Source organism: Corylus avellana, chromosome ca1 (genome assembly GCF_901000735.1).
Source record: "Corylus avellana chromosome ca1, CavTom2PMs-1.0".
NCBI classification, from domain to species: Eukaryota; Viridiplantae; Streptophyta; class Magnoliopsida; order Fagales; family Betulaceae; genus Corylus; species Corylus avellana.
In genome coordinates, this window is record NC_081541.1 from 31,078,895 (window position 1) to 31,101,680 (window position 22,786).

Sequence of the window (22,786 nt, forward strand, 5' to 3'; positions counted from 1 at the left end):
TATTGCATTTTGGCCACTCCATTAGTTAAAACCGTCAGTTTAGACGGAAACTGAAAAACGACGTCGTTTTGTTACGTTTTAGAGTGTTGAATCACTATTTTGAAATATTTATGCTCTATATATCACTATATTTAAATTTACTGCTAAAGGAAATGGAATGAAATCAGATTGGGTATTTTTTTTCTTCTATATCTCAATCCATTTAATTAAGACAAGATATCTCACTTATCAACGTTGGAATTAGATTTTTTGTCAAGATATTTAACTATCTTGACAAAATAGTTAAATATCTCACTTAACTCTTCATTATTATTGTAAAGGAAAAGTTAATAAGTGAGATATCTTGACAAACGTTAATATCTTGACAAAAAATCTAATTCCAACTGTTTTGATAATTTGGAGAGTTTTTTTATATTTTTTTTTTTATTTTTATTTTTTTTATTTTTATTTTATATGGGAGTGGGACACGTGTACTTGCGCGGGAAGCATTGAGCTCCGTGTTCCCACAATGCCCTTGTTGATTGACTTGATTCCAGGTGTTCACAGTGATACTTACAAACGCACAAATCTTGTGGGAATACAAAGAAACGTGCACAAGAAGACAATGTTTTAGCCTTTTAGGACATGCAGATACGTGATTGGTTGTTTGAGCGTCGAAATTTTGTTAAATTGGGAAATTATAATAGCCTTGTACGTACAAAATTTGGGGCGAAAATGTTCATAAGGCGTGATTTATAGTCAATTGAATTATCTTTTGGAGATATTTTTGAAAGTGTTGTGATGTAACATAAAATATTTTTGTGTTTTGAGCTATTTATTAATATATAATATATTGTAAGAAAAAAAAACAAAAAAAAAAAAACAAACTGAAGGACAGAAACAACACTATTTTCATTTTTACTTAATTAGGGCTTAAACTTATTTATAATTTATGAATAACTCTTAACTAATAGAATATACTGTATGAATTATAATATTTTTCTATTTTATGGAAGGATATGAGTATGCTAAATTATTACTCATACTTATTTTATGACACTAGTGCATGTATCTATTTCTCAGGAAAAAAACAAAAAAAAGGATCAGTGGTACTATGGTCATTATGTAAACAATCTAGGGCTTTTCTGTTTCGTGTTCTCTGTCGTAGAAAGACACCCGGACAGACTCTCTCTCTCTCTCTCTCACGGTCTGGTTGAATTGAAAATCTTGAAATTTTTTTTAATTGCTCTCGCTGTACACGCGTCAACCAAATTTCCCTACAAACCTTAAACTAATCCCGACAATATTTTTCTCAGATTCAAGGCACCAACTTTCCAAACATTCTGGCATTGTTTGCCAATGGCGGCTGAAACTGTATCAAGCCCTCCTTCAATTTCAAAAAAAATATTTTTTATCTCAAAATTAATCTTAATATTTTTATTTTTTATATTACATCAATTATTTTTTTATAATTATTTAAATAAAAAAATTATTACAAAATTTTTTTTTTTTATATAAAATATATTTTTTCACTTTTTCTCACAAAATATTTTCACACAAATCAATCAAACACACATTTCTAAAAATATGCTACAGTACCCGACCCTAATACAATACCAGGGCATTGGCAAACACTACCGCTGACTAATAAAGTTTCAGTATGATATAATATTGAGTACCAAATATATTTTATTCGCAGAAACAAATAAATAATGGATTTCTCTCGTTCATATCAAATGGCTCTAACAAGCACTTGAGGAAGATCTCCGCTGGTGGAGACACTGACAGTAGCAACGAGCACCTCCCCATTCTGTTCGACCACAAATCCAATGAGCAGCAGTCAATGAGAGCCTTTGAACGCTCCGACCGTGGCGAAGTCATTGTCAAGATCGACGACGGAGATTTCTCTGGTAAAAAAGACGCGGTGAACCCCATCAACATGAACAACGACAACAACAACAACAGTAGCAAGATTTGGAGAGACGCCAGCTACGACTTCTGGAAAGAAGACGACGACGACAACAGGAACAACAATGTGAATAATGGGGGTGAGATGTCTTTGGACATGGATCTCGAGATGGACGAGCTCCGGACTCTCCCTCCGGTGGCCGAGTCTACGATGAAGGTCACGACCCAGACGTCCAAGGAGCTCAACGTTTCGTTCCAGCCCTCCAATGCCGGGTTCGAGTCGGCGACCGACGCGGTACGACGTCGTTACAAGGAAGCGTCCGTGGACGAAGAAGAGGGACACCGTAATCAACAACAACAACGACAATCGCCGCCGCAACAAGCTCAGCAATGCGGTAGGGCAAGTGGGTCTGGGGCTTTGGGCGGTGAGGTGGTGAGGTGCACCTCGAACGGGTCGTTTCAAAGGAAGTCGAGCTTGTTGAGAGCGAAGACCAGGTCGAGGCTGATGGACCCACCGGACGAGCCGGAGAGGCGGTCGGGCCGGGTTCCCACGTCGGGTCAGCTCCTGCTGGCCAAGGCCTTGGACGACGGCGAGGACGACCCGTTCTGGGATGATGATTTGCCGGACGAATACAAGAAAAGCAGTCTCAGCGCTGTGACTGTGTTGGAATTCGTGAGCTTGATTTTGATCATCGCCGCTTTGGTTTGCTCTCTTTCGATTCCTTACTTGAGGAACAAGAATCTGTGGAAGCTCAAGCTGTGGAGATGGGAGGTTCTGGTCTTGGTTTTGATCTGTGGGAGATTGATGTCCGGGTGGGGGATTAGGATCATAGTGTTATTTATAGAGAGGAGCTTCCTTTTACGCAAAAGGGTTCTCTATTTCGTTTATGGGGTTCGAAAGCCGGTGCGTAATTGTCTGTGGCTGGGGCTTGTTTTGATAGCTTGGCACTTTTTGTTTGATAAAAAGGTTGAGAGGGAGACCAAGAGCGATAAGCTTGGGTATGTGACTAAGGTTCTCGTTTGTTTGTTGGTTGGTTCCTTGGTTTGGTTGGTGAAGACCCTTATGGTGAAGGTGTTGGCTTCGTCTTTTCATGTCAGTACTTATTTTGATCGGATCCAGGAGTCTCTGTTTAACCAGTATGTGATAGAGACGCTTTCTGGGAAGCCATTGATTGAGATGCGGAATGCGGAGGAGGAGATTAAGCTTGCCGATGAGGTGAAGAAGCTGCAGAACGCTGGCGCTACTATCCCCCCCGATCTCAAGGCCAGTGCTTTCCCTTCGATGATGAGTGGAAGGGTTATAGGGAGTGGAAAGCTTTCTCGGGCATCGTCCAAGAAGGGGGATGATCAAGGGATCACCATTGATCATCTGCATAGGTTTAATCCCAAGAATGTGTCGGCCTGGAATATGAAGAGGTTGATGAATATTGCTCGGCATGGGACTCTTTCCACTCTGGATGAGCAGATTTTGGGTACCACTAAGGAGGATGAGACTAATTCCCAGATTAGGAGTGAGTTCGAGGCGAAAACTGCAGCCAAGAAGATATTTCTGAATGTCGCTCGGCAAGGGTCCAAGTAATTAGTCCTCAACTTCTATGACATCTTTCTTTTTATTGTGTTTTTGTGTGTGTGCGCCCTTATTTAGTTTGATTGGAACTTCTTATATTGCAATGTGTCATTTCATGCACTTGAACTTATATGGGCTGAATTTTGTTAGTAATTGTTGTTTCCAGATATGGAAGTCTTTGTGAGTTACTCTGTTATGTCTGTATTTGAACTATTTCCTCAAAAGAACATCATGCGTCTATATATATGTATACACCTTAATACCTAAATAGTAGCATACTGTCAAGAAAAAAATGGATTAAACAAGTTTTAAAGCACCACAGCGGAAGGGGTTCAGAGCTTTTCTTTTGGAAAGTTGGGGGGGTAGGGGAGATGAGTTACAAGAGCCATCCTGGTGGGCATTAAGACTTAATATGTTGTAAGAGGTATTATATAACATCTTCAGTTCCTTTATTGGCAAGTCTAGATCACATGATTTTCTGCCAAGGGGAAGCCAGCAGCATCTCCATTTAGAATTGAGCATATATATGTTCCGTTAGGAGTGACCACCAATTTCAGATGCTCAGTGGAATTAATCTACCCCTCTTTGTGCAAATTAAATAGTAACACAATAGCAAAATAATAATCAAGCAAACCAACAAGCAAGACACCAAAATTTTTACGTGGAAAACCCTCAAATGCGAAGGTAAAAACCACGGGACCTAATCCAGTTAAATCTTCCACTATCAACAATAATGAGTTTACAATTTGTCTTCCCTAGAGAAATATCTAAAGGTAATCACCACATTAATAATACATACATTGTTGGATTAAACATAAATTCATCACCCTAAAGTAGATTCTAACAAGAATAAAGAAAAATCTTAACAAGTAGGTATTAGCAACCAAGCGATTAGAGAGGTATTCCAACGATCGACACCAGTCAATACATAGCACTCGTCGTCAGGAGCAATACTCTAAAATTGCATCAAGATCGGACCACAAATGAGCCTCCAATCTCTGACAGATGTGAATAGGCAAAACCTTTTTTCTTATTTTTCTTTTTCTTCTCTGCAACGCCGCACTCTTTCTTTTTCTTTTATATTTCTCTTTTTCTCACTTTTGTCTCTTATAAACACACGCACCATGCGTTAGAGTTCTACTACAAACAAAACTCTTTGTTTTGTTGTAGTCCATGTGGTCCCCACATAAGAGGGACCACCCAACATATTCGACTTTTGATACTGTTCTTTTAACCTTAAGGCATATTTTTTGTATTGCTTGTAGTATGTCCTGGTTGTTGGTCTGTGATCTCTCCATCCTATGAAGTACCGTTCGTTAAGTTGATTGACTAATCACCTATCTAATGCATATATGATTTGGTTGTAATTATCCTTGTTCACTTTGTAATCGATCTCTGTTTATTGTTTCTTTCTCAGGTTCATCTACCTGGAGGACTTGATGCATTTCTTGGTAGAAGATGAGGCTTTGAAAACCCTGAGTCGCTTTGAAGGAGCCTCTGATACCAAGAGAATTAGCAAATCATCCTTGAAGAACTGGGTGGTGAGGACTGGGCAACAAATGGTTTTTTATGTTTTCACTTTTTCGATCCCCTTTTCAATGGCAGCAGTAGAAGTGAATCTTCTAGTTGATAAGTTAGAAGAAGCATGATTTACAATGTCTAAGCTTTACCTATTAAATTTTAAGAATCCTGGTCGATCTATAATTGATTACAGACAGCATCAATGGTGCAGACATTGATTATGAATTTGATTGTTCCAGGTCAATGCCTTCAGAGAGCGGAGAGCACTTGCTTTGACGTTGAATGATAACCAAACAGCCGTGAACACACTTCATCGAGCCGTGAACATTATAGTTGCCCTTGTTATATTAGTTATTTCGCTCCTGATACTGGGAATTGCCACCACCAAATTTCTGCTCCTTGTGAGCTCTCAGCTTGTCGTTGCCGCATTCATCTTTGGAAACACCTGCAAGATAGTATTCGAAGCAATCATCTTCTTATTTGTAATGCACCCATTTGACGTGGGAGATAGGTGTGAAATCGAAGGCATTCAGGTAATTTCCCATCTCTTAGTTGTTAATTTTTGCCTTTTCATACCTGGGTCCTAATCTGTTTTCAAATAAATTTCAGATGGTTGTAGAAGAAATGAAAATCTTGACTACCAGTTTTCTGAGATATGATAACACAAAGAGTATTTACCCAAACACTGTTCTTGCTACCAAGTGTATCAATAACTTCTTTCGAAGCCCTGACATGGGAGATGCTGTTGAGTTCTGTGTCCATATATCTACTCCAGCAGATAAGATTGCGCTCATAATACAAAGAATCATAAGGTATCTTTAGGAAGATAACTTCTACCTCATTTGACATTGGCTACATATATATATATGCTGATATTTTTCTCCTTTTTGTTGCTGCTGCCTCTGCAGTTATATTGAGAGCAAGGAGGAGCATTGGTATCCTGCACCTATGACTATATTCAAGGAAGTGGAAGAATTAAACAGGCTGAAAATAGCCGTATGGCTGACACACAGAATGAACCACCAGGACATGGGAGAAAGGTGGTCAAGGAGATCTCTTTTGGTTGAAGAAATGGTTAAGATTTTCCGTGAGCTTGACATTCAGTACCGCCTGCTGCCCATTGACATCAATGTCCCCGCCATGCCTCCTACTCCTGTGAATTCTACCCGGCTTCCCTCTACTTGGTCAGAAACTACAAGTTGAGTGAGAAAACAAGAGGATTTTTTTTTTTTTTTTTTTTTTTTTTTGATGACTGAATATGATCCCTTGGTGATGCTCTCTGTGTGGCACTATTTTCATAGAGTAGGTTCTTCGGGAGAATGCAGAGGCGTTTTTGTGTATATTGCTTTGTAGTTGGTTAATCTTGTTCCAAGTTATTCTTTGGAGTCTTTATCACAAACTATATCCCACTATAGCAATTTCCTTTTTTAACAGAGTTTGAATTGTTCTATCTCTCTCCTCTTGAAAGTAATTTCCTCCTCGCTGATGATTCCATAGAGTAAGGCTTACTTGGCGTATTTTAAGCGACTTACTTTTGTTTTTTCAAGTAAGTAATATGTAAAGTTACTCGGCGTATCTAGGCACTAGTTCGAATTCTCCATTAGAAATTCAAATTCGCTGAGTAATATGTAAAGTTACAAATTTAATGATAGATTGATCTATTTATTATATGAAGTTTAAAAAATGGTTGAATACCTAGTAGGTGAAAACTCAGTCCCGGTTTCCGGTTATTGGCCAAAATTGGCAACCGGAACTAGGGTGCCAGGTTTTTTTATTTTGAAAACCGGAACCCAGTACCCGGTTAACCGGTTATACAATAACTAGCCGGTTTCAATTGGTACTCGATTATCCGGATTAGGGTAACCGATTTTTTTAAATTTTTTTTGAATTTTGGGCTTATTATAATTATTGGGCCTAATTTTTGGGTTTAATTTAACCATTTTGTGCCCATTTAGAAAAAAATAAAAAATTAGCCTTAAAATGCCCTAAAATTTCATTTTAAAAGGTTACATAATACATGAGATTAAACTACATCTACGTAGACTACATTAGTAGATACATGTGATAAAATGCCCTAAACAATTAGTCTGTGTGTGTCTGAGTGTCTGTGTTTAGAAGAAATGAAGAAGAGAACAATACTAGAAAAGTGATTTACGATTTTTGTGAACCCTAGAGTAAAAACAAAATAATAAATATACTAAATTCGAATATATATATATATATATATATTAACAACTTAGAGCGTATATATACATACATTAGGAGTGTTTGACATAATAAAATAGACATGCTATCATATAACATCTAGTTAAAACATACCATCAAGGAGTCCCATATATCTTCCTTCGTACGTTTCGGTACCTTCGTCCAGTCGTCTTGTATTTTAACATAATTTCCGCTCCTTATAATCTTACCGGTCATGTATCTAAACCTCAGAGCACTAAATCCTTCGGGCAGCCACAAATTATTGTACTCGAGTATGATCATTTTCCTCGCGGGGACCCCCAGCAACCTGTGCGAGTTGTTAATGGTGAACACCTCTAAATAGGTGCTTCCATCTGGATTGATACCTAACACATTAATAATTACCAATGTTAGTTATTTTGAATTGAAATTTTATATATTCAACTTTTATTCAATCACATACGCTTGGTTTGGATCTAAGTCGAGTTTGACGTATTCGATGTGATCCTGCGAATTGTGATCATTATTACTAGTCAATAGGAGCGACTCACACTCGTAGTAGTTGACACATGCATCATGAGGCACTTTACCCTGACCAACGTCATATACGTTTCTAGGTTTAGTCCTTACAGCATAAACCCAATCTGGGTCCCTATCATCTTGGACGTAAAATACCTGGTCAACTTGTGAAGTTAGCACATACGGCTCATCAATAATCAACTCTCCCGTGTGGATAAGGTTTTTGAAGTTGACAAGCATTAGGCCATAGTCGTCCACATTGTATCCCTTGTCCCTCGTGTTGTCCACCCAATCACACCTGAATATAATGTACTTAGTCCTATCGTTGTACTCAATCTCAAGTATTTCCATTAACTTCTTATAGTACGTTTTGCCATCAACAGTCTGCACGCACACCTCGCTGTTCTGAGTCCTCTTTCCAACATCATATACATGAGTGCGAAACAGCTTGTTATTAACCACATATCTATTGTATCCATCTGCTGACTCCCTCGGCCATCTACAGTGCATTACTAATTTGTCACCAAGTTCCTTTCTGCATCGATCGTCCAATTGATCGACCTGTAAGTATATTACGTACAATGGAAAATGCAAAATTAGTTTGTTTAGTTGATATGAACTAGAAGCAAATATACTCCGACTGTTCTTTTGTTAATTTTTGACGTTAGTCTTACGTAGTCACGGTACCAATCGCAGAACTGCTCATAATGTTGAGTTTCCAACTGATCTTCCATCATTCGCCCCCTATTGCATGATCGCCTACGTGTATCCATTTGTATCCTACAATTCAAAATTAGTTTCATTATAATTTAAAACTAATGGTGCAAGTTGATTGACCATATACATGCCAGTGAAGGACCTCGACTTACTTCCGCAGTTGAAAGAACTCGTTAAGTTAAACATAATATACTGGTGAATCTGTGTCAATGTGATGCGGTCAAGTCCGATTTGTGTTCCATGTCCCTTTGAACCATCCGGATTTCTTTGGTTCTTATTGTGAAATGTTGGTGCATTATCTAAATACCTCGAACAGAACGTCACTAACTCAGTAGCTATGTAGCCCTCCGCAATGCAACCCTTAAGAGTCGCTTGTTGCGCACACTAGACTTGAACCCTCCAAGGCTCCTACATATGAACATCGATCAGTCAATCAGTTCAGTTAGTAATTGTCTTGTATTGTAGTGAAAAATAAAATCAGAAATATCTGTAAACAAATTTTACCTCTCTCCCGGATACATCAACCTATACTGTATTGGTTCACCGAGTCGGCATTCACTGACAAGATGCACGACCACGTGAACCATGCTGGTAAAAAAGCTGGGGGGAATACCTGTTCCATCTTGTTTAAAGTGATACAGACGTCACCTTGTAGTCGGTCTATATCTTCTTGTATCAATGTTATTGAACATAGGCTCCTAAAGAATGCAGACATCTCAATAAGAGGTATAACCACGTTACCTGGCAGTGATCCACGTAATGCAATAGGTAGAAGCTGTTGCATCAGTACGTGATTGTCATGACTCTTTAAACTCGATATCGTACGTTTCTTATGTCGTACACAACGGGAAATGTTCGAGGCATATCCGTTGGGCACCCTTACATTTCGTGGCACTTTCAAAAAATATTATTTTATCATCCTTGGACATCGTGTGGAAAGCTGAGGGGCATATATGTTTACCATCCTCACCCGTGTAGGGATGAAGTGTATGTATCAAACTCATTTCTTGCAAGTCTGTGCGGGCTTGCTATGTGAAAATGGTGCCTATGTGCCTATTTTGGTGTTTATGGAGGGAAATAAATGATAGAAACTTTGAGGATAGGGAGAGGCCATTGGGGGAAATAATATCTTTGTTCTTCGAAACTTTGTATCTTTGGACAGCGGCATATGTGTCTCCTTTGTCGATTAGTTTTAATAATTTTCTTATTTGTTTTGCTATTTCTAGTTAGATGGTTCCTTTTGTATACTTCCTATGTATTTAGGGATGCCTTACGCTTTCAATGAGACTGGTATATTACTTATCGAAATAAAAATTTATTGTAGTCAATGCAATTTGTATTGCATTCTTTTTATCCTAGTTGTACCATGAATCTTATATGAAATTAGGAAGCATATTATATCTCATTTTGTTTTTGCTCCTTTTTTTTTTTTTTATAATGGTTTTTAGGATGCTCATCTACTTTTTATAACATGTTCTCTCTTTTCTTGTTTCTTTTATTTTATTTTTTGGGAACCTTTTTGTTTAAATTGTTGCATGAGTGCATTATGGGAATCATACTTTTATGCAGGTTCATTCAACTTATGATGGGAATTTAGTTGATTCCGTGCATTCAGATTTTCCTCATGAAGAAGCTGCCCAAAGTTCTATAAACTACTCTAGCAGACAAAGGTTCTTTTTTTTTTTTTTTTCCTTCTATTATTTCCTAAAATATATAGTTAATTTTTTTAAGAAAAAATTCCCATAAGCATCACATTGATAGTCCACAAATGAAAGTAATGTTCAATTTGTTTGCTTCTTTTGATTGTTCACTTTACTGCTTGATGCTTGCCATTAACATTCTGACATCTCTAACTGGCTTTTCAATTGTCAGCATGCATCCACCACCTGCATTTGGTTCATCTCCTAACCTTGAAGCCCTTGCGCTTGAAGCAAATGACTCTCATGATCAAGAGGATGAAGAGTCTGTACATGCCAGTACACGGTTTTCTCAGTAAAAACTTACATCTCAATCCATTCATTGGGCTTGAGCTGGCAAAATTTTACAGAACATCTTTTGTTTGGATTGTGGACTTTAATTGATTAATTTTTTATATCAATTTTAGTTACGCTTTCATTTTAATAGGCTTTGAGATTCGCCTTTGTACTTGCTAAATGATCTAAACCATACATGTCCATGGCGAGTTCTACTAAGGCTTAACTCACTCTCCCTCTCTCAATTTAGTGCTTTTAGTGTACGAGGATATAAAGAACTCTATATACTTAGTACGAGGATATAAAGAACTCTATATACTTATTTATTTAGCTATGATTCCTCGAATACAGTTTTTGACTTGCTTTGCTGTACTACCATATGATGACCATCATCCAAAAGGTATATTGCCAAAATATGGTCATGCATGATGCTTCAATTGAATTTAAACATTAGTACCAATATCATGCATTAGCAGATGATTTTTTATACATTTAGTGAAGTGAACTGGCTATACTTTCAAAGAGAGATTGTGATATGGTATATCTTTGTGATTGACAATGCTGTAGGCCCCTGCATGAAGTCACCTTCTCATCAGATGACAAGCCCATGTTGATATTTGTGACTTGAATAAGACAAGTCAATACACGTGGGGCCCATTGCAAGTTGCTGTTCAGCCTAGGAATACTTCTCCTAGTTGGATTCCTTGTGTGGTGTCGTGGCTTTACACACCAACTTTGAGTCCTTGCCCTGGGAGGTTTTGGAGTACTTCTCTAACTTGTATTAGGAGTACTATTCTAACTTGGAGTTGGAGTCTTTACCCAATATATAATAGCATGGTGTTGTGCGGCAAAGTGTAGAGCAAAAAGGAATGGTAATATTTGCTTGTATTTTGGTGTGCCAAAAACGTGTGGGACAAAACGTGAGATAGGGATATCAGGAGAGTACAAGGGCAGCAAGCACAAGGGGGTACCACACAAGGGAATTAGAAAAGCTAAGTGTGGTGTTTTTTTCTTGGTGGTTTTTGGAGGAGCCAAAAACAAGTGATTAGAAGAAAATAGCGATCAGCCGTCATCCGTTCTAGCAAAAGAAGAGTTTGTACATCTGTCTTTTGTATTATATTTTGAGAATAATCTCTCTTGTGTGATAGTGAGATTTTGGTGTATTGGCGCTTTGGGATCTGAGTAATTTTCTCCCTACTATTTTTGTACTCCATCTTTTGATAGTGAATTTTCTCCGGGTCGTCTCCGCCAGTGGATGTAGGCTTGTTAAGCCAAACCACTTAAATCTTTGTGTCGTGTGTGATTGCTTATCTTTGTTATTCCGCATTCTTCTTATTTTTTCGCATCTCACGGGTCTTGGGAAATAGGATTAATTTCCTAACAATTGGTATCAGAGCTTTTGGTTCGAGTGGGAGCAATGGTAGGTGAAGAAGGAAAGGTGGGAATCGAGAAATTCGACGGCAAAGATTTTGGGTTTTGGAAGGTACAGATTGAAGATATTCTTTATGAGAAAGATCTTCATCAACCTCTTTTGGAAGAACAACCTGACGACATGGATGATAGCGAGTGGGCTCTGCTTGATCGTAAAGCCCTAGCAATTATCAGGTTATCACTGTCAAAATTAGTTGCACACAACGTTGTAAAGGAGAAGACCACAGCAGGTCTAATGGCGGCTTTATCAAGTATGTATGAAAAACCGTCGGCTAACAACAAGCTGCATTTGATGAAGAAATTGTTCAACCTAAAGATGGTAGAAGGGGCTTCGGTGACACATCATCTCAATGAGTTCAACACTATCACAAATCAATTGTCCTTGGTGGAAATTGATTTTGATGATGAGGTTCGCGCGTTGATCATCTTGGCATCTTTGCGAAATAGCTGGGAAGTAGTGAGGATGGTTGTGAGTAACTCTGTAGGAAAGAGTAAACTGAGCTATGAAGACGTCAGAGATTTGATTCTCAGTGAAGGGGTTCGCAGAAGAGATGTGGGTGAAGCCTCTTGTTCTGGTGCTGCTTTAAACCTCGAGACTCAGGGCAGAGGACAAGACAGAAACTCTAGTCAAGGCAAATCAAATTCCAGAAAAGGGAGAAGCAAATCTAGATTCGGACAACAACCAAAGTGTTGGAATTGTGGCAAGACTAGCCACTACAAGAAGAATTGTAGGGAACTGCGGAAGGAGACTGAGAACGATTATGCAAACATAGTGACAGAAGAAGTATATGATGCCCTACTTCTTTCTGTTGACAGTCTCCTTGATTCTTGGGTCTTAGACTCAGGAGTATCTTTTCATACGACAGCGATCCGTGAAATTCTCGAGAACTATGTTGGTGGAGATTTCGGGAAGGTGTATTTGGCTGACGGAACGACGCTGGATGTTGTGGGCCTAGGCGATGTTCGCATTAGAGTTCACAGTGACTCGGTATGGAAGTTACAGAAGGTCAGGCATGTTTCGGAGCTGAAAAAGAATCTGATTTCAGTGGGACAGCTTGATGAGGAAGGGCATTCAATTCATTTCCACGGTGGAAAGTGGAAGGTTAGCAGTGGAGCTAGGATTTTGGCTTGTGGTCATAAGACGGGTACTTTCTATATGACCATGAACAACAAGGATACAGATGCTGTTGTAGATACGACTGCTGACTCAAAACTATGGTACCTAAGGCTTAGGCACATGAGCGAGAAAAAGATGAAGGTACTTATGTCAAAAGGGAAACTATCGGAGTTGAAGTCAGTTGAGTCTGATTTGTTGGAAGGCTGCATCCTAGGGAAGCAGAAGAAGGTGAGTTTTGCGGAAGTTGGCAAAGCACCTAAGCTTGGAAAGCTGGAGCTAGTACACACAGATTTGTGGGGTCCCGCACCAGTGGCATCTCTTGGAGGCTCGCGGTATTACATCACATTTATTGATGACTCAAGCAGGAAGGTATGAGTTTATTTCTTGAAAAGTAAATCTGATGTATTTGAGACTTTTAAGAAATGGAAGGCCATGGTTGAGACTGAAACGGGCTTGAAGCTCAAGCGTTTGAGATCAGACAATGGAGGAGAATACGAAGACAGGGGGTTTAAACAGTTTTGCGCAGTGAATGGGATTAGAATGGAGAAAACTATCCCGGAAACGCCACAGCAGAATGGCGTGGCTGAGTGCATGAACAAGACTCTCAATGAGCATGCTAGGAGTATGAGATTGCATACTGGGTTACCAAAGACTTTCTGGGCTGATGCAGTGTGCACTGCTGCATATCTGATAAATAGGAGGCCTTCCGTTCTCTTAAGCCATAGACTACCGGAAGAAGTCTGGAGTGGAAAAGAGGTAAATCTTTCACATTTGAAAGTTTTTGGTTGTGCTTCGTATGTCCATGTGGAGTCTGATGCTATGAGTAAAGTAGATGGTAAATCTAGTAAGTGTTTCTTCATTGGATATGGAGATGAGGTCTTGGGTTATCGATTTTGGGATGATCAAAATCAGAAGATCATTAAAAGTCGGAATGTGACTTTTATTGAGTATGCTATGTACAAGGATGCGTCAAGTGCAGAACCTGAAGTTACAGAGCAGTAACCGAAAATGTCTAAGTTTGTTAACTTAGATGAGCTTTCTGAAAGTACAGTGCAAAAAGAGAAACAATTCGTGGAGGTGGAGCTTGATGAACAATGTTCACTCACGGATGAATGTGATAACAGAGAATCTTCAAGAAACTTACAGCACCGAGAAGAGTCTTATTCTTTAGCAAGAGGCAAAGAGAAACGTGATCGAAAAGCAACAAAGAGGTATGGCTTTGAGGATATGGTTTCTTTTGCTCTGACAACTAGTAGTGGAGATCTATCGTCTGTTCAAGATGGTATGCCGAAAGAGGTGGAGTCACTACGAAGTGGTAAAGCTTGGGAATCGGCAGAATTACCCAAGGGAAAGAAGGCTAAAGGGTGCAGATGGGTCTACAGGAAGAAAGAGTCATCGGATAAAGCTGTATGGTCAACAGGACAAATAGGGAGGCATGTTGTTATGTCTAAATCAGGTCCTATGCTTAAGTTCAAGAGGCGCTTGGACTTAAGTGACACTTGTGGAGTGTGATTGCCCTTAGGGGCTAAGGCGGAGACATCTGGAGGAAATACATTTTGCGACTTGATGGGATTCAAGTCAAGGTGGAGATTGTTGATATTTGTGACTTGAATAAGACAAGTCAATACACGTGGGGCCATTGCAAGTTGCTGTTCAGCCTAGGAATACTTCTCCTAGTTGGATTCCTTGTGTGGTGTCATGGCTTTACACACCAACTTTGAGTCCTTGCCCTGGGAGGTTTTGGAGTACTTCTCTAACTTGTATTAGGAGTACTATTCTGACTTGGAGTTGGAGTCTTTACCCAATGTATAATAGCATGGTGTTGTGCGGCAAAGTGTAGAGCAAAAAGGAATGGTAATATTTGCTTGTGTTTTGGTGTGCCAAAAACGTGTGGGACAAAACGTGAGATACGGATATCAGGAGAGTACAAGGGCAGCAAGCACAAGGGGGTATTGCACAAGGGAATTAGAAAAGCCAAGTGTGGTGTTTTCTTCTTGGTGGTTTTTGGAGGAGCCAAAAACAAGTGATTAGAAGAAAAAGGGTGCTGCAGAGTGAGAGAAGAAAATAGAGATCAGCCGTCATCCGTTCCAGCAAAAGAAGAGTTTGTACATCTGTCTTTTGTATTATATTTTGAGAATAATCTCTCTTGTGTGATAGTTAGATTTTGGTGTATTGAGGCTTTAGGATCTGAGTGATTTTCTCTCTACTATTTTTGTACTCCATCTTTTGATAGTGAATTTTCTCTGGGTCGTCTCCGCCAGTGGATGTAGGCTTGTTAAGCCGAACCACTTAAATCTTTGTGTCGTTTGTGATTGCTTATCTTTGTTATTCCGCATTCTGCTTATTTTTCGCATCTCATGGGTCTTGGGAAATAGGATTAATTTCCTAACAGCCCAAACTCCTTAGTCAGGTATTTAATAGGTTTTCATATTTAAGCACATCAATTATTATCTTCGTATGATGTTTATTGATTTGCAGACCGTGTGTGTATGCAATGTCTGTGTGTCTTCACATGCCCGTGTGCACGTATACATAAGCATACATGCCAGCCTGATGGCAGTAAACATGCTTTGAGCTTGTAAGAATGGGTTCTGATAGAATTCCTGATATGAACATACCCATGAAGCACTCAACTCAAATCAACCTAGCTTAATCAAATTTTTCAAACATTAAATGCAATATGAAATTATGTCTCTGGTTATATGGTAGCATTCGCATTCTGCATGGTCACGGTTATGCAAAATTTGTAGTTGACTTCCTTGCTGGCTGAGATGGGACTAAACATCCAAGAGGCACATACCTTTTCAACAGTAGATGATTACTCCTTAGATGTCTTTGTCGTCGATGGTTAGCCATATGAGGTAATTTATGATTTAATTAGCAAACTGGAAAGAGTAGTCCTTCTATACGGAAGTAAATTCAACATCTATTATATGGCATTAAGACAAGGCCAATTGGTTTGCCACTACAATATATCTTTTATTTGCCATAGTTTCGTTCTTCTTTTTCTTTTTTCACATTCCACTCTTTTTTTTTTTTTTTTTTAAGTAGTATGTTGAGAAGGTAAATGCGCTTTTGGATCAATGGAATTGTATGAAATTTTTGATTAGTTCACACTACAAAAAAATAAGGGTTTAGTGACGTGGCAACTATTCATTATTTGTTACCACGTCACCATATGGTAACGTGTGAAAAGAGGACACGTTACCATGGTAATTTCTAATGTGGCATTTTTTACACGTCATCTTATGGTAACGTGTTGTATTAACACGTTACTTTATTGTAACGTGTTAAAAAGACACGTTACCATATGGTAACGTGTGAATATGACACGTTACCATAGGGTAACGTGTTTATTTACCACGTTACCATATGGTAAAAATATGGTAATGTGGTAAATTGACACGTTGCCCTTTGGCAACGTGTTAATTTAACACGTTACAAACTTGTAACGTGTCCTATTAACACGTTGCCATTTGGCAACGTGTCAATACGACACGTTACAAAATGGCTAAAAATTTAAAAAAATTTAAAAATAAAATTTTTCATAAATTTGATAATAAAAAAATTGTTTTAGTGACTCCTTGCATTATTTGGTAGATGAGAAGTGTGTTTTTTTATACAAGTATAACCTTGTAAACAATTATACAATTCTATTGACATTCATTAATCTATTATTATTAATTATATTATCAAATTTAGTACGTATGTTAATAATTCAAACTATATAATATAGAAGTTGTAAAAACTTGAGCCATATATATTATAATTTAAGTTTATTGAGAGTGATGAGGACTCAAACATACACATGAAAAAGAAAATGCATGGGAGCTTAGGACTTTGTGGCAGGCAGATCGATCATGATTGCATGCATGCAATGCTAGTACATTAAATTTAGTGACTCCTTAACTAGCAATATGATAAAGTAATGATTATGAAAAGAGCTAAATTCTTAATAACCCTATCAATTAATTAACAAAAGTGAACTGGATGCAAGCTAGCACTGAACATGCTATACATTATTATAAAGTTGAGCAATAAACTTGAGCAATACATTATTATAAAGTTTATATAAACTAATGAAATAAATAAACAAATCAATATATACTATCATACTTTATAATGATCATTATAAAGTATATATCATAGGATTTTTTCCTACTATATTGCATGTCATATAGTAATTAAGTTCTTTATATTATGGTTTATGTTTTGCATTATATAAAATTATAAATTCTGCATATTTATATATATATATATATATATATGATCAAATTTTTTTGTTAGCTAATTAACTTATTAATTTGGTTGAAATATATTATTTTTAGGGTCCATGGATGTTTGTATGATAGGTACGTACGTAGGAATGTAGGATTGGTCAATATGAGCATGCATGCAAAATATTTATATCTACATTTTTAAGTAATTAAGTAGTTTGAAATTAGGTAAATTTATTTTATTTTGTGTAGGTTTTACAAACCTATTAAGTAAATGATCATTTATATAATAAACAAAAAATTGAAAATTGATTTAACAAAAATAATAATAAAAAATATAGAATGCTGAAAAAAATGAAAAAAAATAAAAATAAAAATTATGTAACTTTATTTTTTAAAAAAAAAAATTGCGACAAAAACATAACTTACATTTATTTTATTTAGGTCCCCCTAACAAATTATGCCTTTCAATTTGTTTAATATAATTTGGTTTAGGTTTTGCAAATTGATATTAGAGTACATGTTATTAAATCAACAACGAACATAGATTTTTTTTTTTTTTTTATTAAGTACAGTACCCATGACAAATGGTTTTAATTTTGTATTATAATGTAGTTTAAGGTTTGGAAATTTAGATTTTGTAACAATTAACCTAGAAATATTTTATTTAGGATCCCCGTAACAAAGACGATATAAAATAGGAAAATATAAAATGTAGATTATGTTAAGGGCTATAAAAAACCTATAGGACACAAACCGAAAACAAATAACAAACCTATATTTATTTTATTTAGGGTCCAAATATATACATAACAAATGCATAAAAAGGAAAGACAAGAATAACAAAAAAGTAATGAACCTACTTTTACTTATTCACCGTTAGGGTCCCTTTGGGCCATAGTAATGCATTTATGTTTAAGTTTAGCGTTATTATGATCATGCAAATTATCACGAGAGTGAGCTACTCATTTTAAACAATAATCACCTAAACGATCCGCAAGATGACATCCAATACGTCTGACCTGGCTTCGTACCAATCGAAGCGTATGTCATTTTATATGAATTAAATATTGTACATTGATTGGTTTGTTGTAATTTATTTGTACATTGATTGTCAATTATGTCCTCGACATTCCCGGCTCTTCGATTGATCTAGGCCCGAATTACGGATACCCAGGCGTTCCGACAGGCCTTACCCAGTTCGGGTATCAGTATGAGACTACTCCTGGCGCCTCGGACAAATCCCCACGTATGCCATCCCCGGGACTGACATTGGCAAAGATTGGGTTATTGTCGCACAGGTATTTTGCTCCGCCGCCACACAACAGCGTACCTGTGGATGGTAGTGAGACACAGGCCCCCGATGACATGGATGGTGGGACAGATGACCCTGCTTGGCCAGTATTGGCTATCGACCAGGTTTGTACGATAGGTATGTATGTATGCTATTTCGAACCATAAATATGTACAAATTTATGCATAATGGTACATGTAGTAATTAAGTTTATAAATTCAATTAATATATGTTTAACCATTTGTGTGTTAATACTTCATCATTGCAGATAGCGACGGTAACTTTGAAGTGTTGACCGCAAATGACTCACACAAGTTGTGGGACATTCCCGCTGGGAAAAGGGTCGTCATGAAGTATAATGGAGCGTGGCAGCCCATAGGACAAAGCGGCAAAAAATTTAGACTGATGATGGGCAAGACTTGCAAGGCCGGGTCCTTTATCAGGCTATCTGACAACTGGAAGGATGTACCAGAACAATGCAAGGAGGAATTATTGGAGTCATTGATGGTAAGTGTGGATTAGATATTCTTAATTTATGATATGTAGCATTTGTATATTAAATTTTGTAAAAGTGTATATTATATAGCATTTGTATATTAAATATTATATAGTATTTGTATATATATAACATATAGCATGATATATAGCATTTGTATAGTAAAAGTGTATATTATATAACACTTGTACATTTTGTAAAAGTGTAAATTTTGTAAATATGTACCAGCATTTGTATATATATAGCATTTGTATATTAAATTATGATGGTAAGTGTATATTAAATTTGTATATTAATACCCTAGTTTTTAATTGATGTAGAATTACTTCTACATCATGCCTGGGTCGGATATGACGCAAATAAAAAAATACGCTTTCAGAGACATGGGCGAGAAGCAGAAGCTTTTGAGACACAAGTTAAGGAAGAAGCTCATGATTCAGAGCGACAACACTCCTTCGACAGTGGCGGCAAGGATGGGCCAGACCATTTCAAAGTACAACCCCGCAGACGTGAAAATATTGTTGGGAAAATGGTGTAATCCCGCTTATCAAGTAGGTCACTTCAAACTATTTGTGTTTCGTTAATTGTAATTGTTCGATGCCTTAGCTATTAATAATGTCTACATGTTGTGTTCGTAGGCTTATTGTGCGCACATGAAAGACATACGAGCACAGAATCAAATACCACACTACACCGGCACGAAGAGCTTTGCAAGGGTGGCACATGAGGACATACTACTCTAATTCACCATAACTATATATGTATGTCATATATTGCGTAGTACATATACGAACGTTGATAATCATGGTTTGCACTTATTGCAGGTAATTACTTCGGTCAAGGCTCCTACGCAAGCGAAGGCTTACATTAAGACTCATACAAAGAAGGATGGTAGCTGCCCAAATCCGATGGTCGCAAAGAGAATTGTAAGTGGCAGACACCTTGTCATGAATTTTTATTTATGTATTAACTAATTGAGTTTTAACAATTATATATATAATAATGATCATGTATAGGCACGGATGGAGGAGTTATTGGAAAATGACCCTGCGGAACAGGTAGATAGGCCCCAGGGGACGATTAGGTGGACACCGAATGACGCTTATGCTCAGGCGCACAACAATAAGCCTGAGTATGTGGGTCATGTTCGAGGGGTCAGTAAGAATATTCTGCCTGCACGCGGCACCATCCACTCATACTATACACCGTCCCAAGCACGGTCACAGAACTGTGGCGGGACAATGGTCTCGCGGGAAGAACTTGAAAGAGCCATTGAAGCTGAGATGGAGAAGCACATGGAGCAAATGGATGCGAGGCTGGCGCAGCAGAGGGACGAGATTACTGCGGCGGTGACCGCGCGGGTGACTCAGCAGATGGCTGCTCAGATGGTTGAGCAGATGGCTGCTCAGATGACGGAGTATGAGGCCCGGTTTCGCGGCCTTGAGGGGTCGAGACGTATGGGGTCCGAGCCGGAGGTGATGACTATCAGGAATCCGCAAGATGCGGAGTCCCCAGCCCGAGTGATTCTGAGATCCTTAGTTGATAACCGATCAGGTAACAATATATTCTTATTGTTTCTATTTGAGTAACACGATTATCTTACGAGATGAATATCATTTTAATGGCTAGTAATTTTGTTTGGCAAATAAACTTTGTTTGTATCTAAAACAATTGTATATAACACAATTGCAACGTACTATGTGTAGATGATGTAAGAGTAGAAGCTGAGGACGACGATCACAATGAAATCCAACACCAGACCCCGGCTCGACAGAAGTCTCGTTTGTCAAGACATTATACCCGTAATTCAACAACCCCGTGAGTAACATTGATAATCGAACAGCATATATATATATAAACTCAAAATAATCTACTTTGTAGTTCCTGGTTGGTTTGGTTGTGATTTGAGCTTTGCATAGTTAATCTTACCATATTTGTTGAAGCCGTCTCATTGAATAAATGTATATGTAGATATATATGTGTTTGTGCTTAGGTCGTGCAAATATGAATGTCGATGTATATTTTTTCTCACTTACTTGGACATTGCTCATCTCTTAGGAGTTGATAAGTATATATCGCAAGTGTCAACTAGCTGATTGGTTGTTTGTTTTATCATTTGCAGTTAGTACAGATAAGTCGGGAGATAATAATGGTCATGATAATCAATGTTCACTCGGCTTTGGTCGGAGTAGTGTATGACTTGGCTTAAGTTTACATGTATAATTTAAGGCTTAAGTTTTTTGTATTTATGAATAACGTTAGTTGCATTTTATTTTACTATTTCCTACTTCCTACGTTGATGTATATATTTAGAGTTGGATTATTGTAGTTGGATTGTGATTATATATTTGATGTTGGATGGATAGTTGGATTGGTTGGTTTGGTTGGTTTGGTTGTGATTATCAGGTGTCGATCGTCGGAACGGAAAAAAATTTACAAAAAAAAAAAAAAAAATTTCCTACCAACTTTCGTAACGTGTCATATTTTGACACGTTACAAATGTTTGTAATGTGTCAGAAACTAACACGTTACAACTTGTTAACGTGTTAATTTCTGACACGTTACCAAGTTGTAACGTGTCAGTTTCTGACACGTTATAACATGTTGTAACGTGTTAAAATCTGACACGTTACTAAATTGTAACGTGTCAGATTATGACATGTTACAAAAATTGAAATAGTTACGCCTACTTTCATAACCCATCAAACACGTTACTATAGACACGTTACTACACTTTAGTAACGTGTTAACACCATATGCACGTTACTAATGGTCTGTAATTAAAAAAATTGATTCTTGTAGTGTCAGTTTTCTGAATTGCATTACAAAAGCAATTCTTTTTGTGTTCACAAGCATTGCTTGATGGACTTTGGGTTGATGCAGGGCATAGATCAGCTTAAAACTGCATTGGAAAGAGAAGTTTTAAAAATTGAGGTAATATCTTGCTACTCATTTCTGCTTTCAAGTAGGATAGCTGGCACTAAACACGATCTTGTACCATGTCAACTGAACAATCCAATTTTCTATTCTATTCTTTATTCTAGCTCCGCTTCTCAATTATATGTGAACAATGCATCCATAACTTAGTTTGGAATTTGGGGTTGCTATTCAGAGGCAAGCTTGGCCGAATCCTCGATCATCACCTACTGTAGGCGAGCTTGATCAAACAGTGATCAAATGTGAACCTGATCATTTGACAATACCAAATGATGGGACTGACGTATAGGAAATTGATCCTAAGCATTTGAAGTTTAGAAACAAAATTGCATCAGGGTCGTATGGCGATCTTTAAGTTTATAGTATTTATACATACCTTCCTCTTCTTCTTTTTGGCTAGGCATCTACTGATTGCTGTTAGTGTTAAATTAACGAACTTGTTTAATTGAATCAGGTACAAAGGTACATATTGTAGTCAGGAAGTGGCTATTAAAGTTCTCAAGCCTGAGCGTGTAAATTCAGATATGCAGACAGAGTTTGTACAGGAAGTCTTTATTATGAGGTTTGTTTGAATCATATTATTTGCACTATTTGGCCCTTTGATATCTGTTCTTCATTTTTGTGTTTGAGGATGTTGTGCAAGTCCTGTGTAACTGAGCTTCATGTTCTTATTGTGGGTGTTTGTTGTATGTTCACGTAATTAGGAACCAATGTAAAACTATCACCCATGTGTGCCTTTATTCTATGTGGGCTATTAATCTCCCAATGTGAGACAAGAGTGTTACAGAAAGTAGATGTATTAATTAATGACAGCAATATCTACCTCTCCACAATCAACTCTTTGTCGATTCTTTAATGGATTCTGCTTATTTCCTGATCAACTTACATTAGTTCTTGTTTGATTCATGTATAAGTAACTATGATTC

The 22,786-nt window shown here is 37.6% G+C and overlaps 1 protein-coding gene and 1 pseudogene across 1 annotated transcript; both read left to right on the forward strand.

Annotated features, from left to right (window-relative positions):
• The first annotated feature begins 1,338 nt into the window (after positions 1–1,338).
• On the forward strand, positions 1,339–6,216 carry LOC132169839 (mechanosensitive ion channel protein 6-like). The gene is made up of 6 exons (XM_059580792.1): positions 1,339–1,353; positions 1,679–3,462; positions 4,872–4,995; positions 5,215–5,508; positions 5,585–5,787; positions 5,884–6,216. The coding sequence occupies exons 1-6, from the start codon at positions 1,339–1,341 to the stop codon at positions 6,176–6,178; spliced, it is 2,715 nt and encodes a 904-aa protein (XP_059436775.1). The 3' UTR covers positions 6,179–6,216.
• A 3,742-nt stretch (positions 6,217–9,958) lies between these two features.
• Positions 9,959–22,786, forward strand: part of LOC132163769 (serine/threonine-protein kinase STY46-like) — a 33,242-nt pseudogene continuing 20,414 nt past the window's right edge.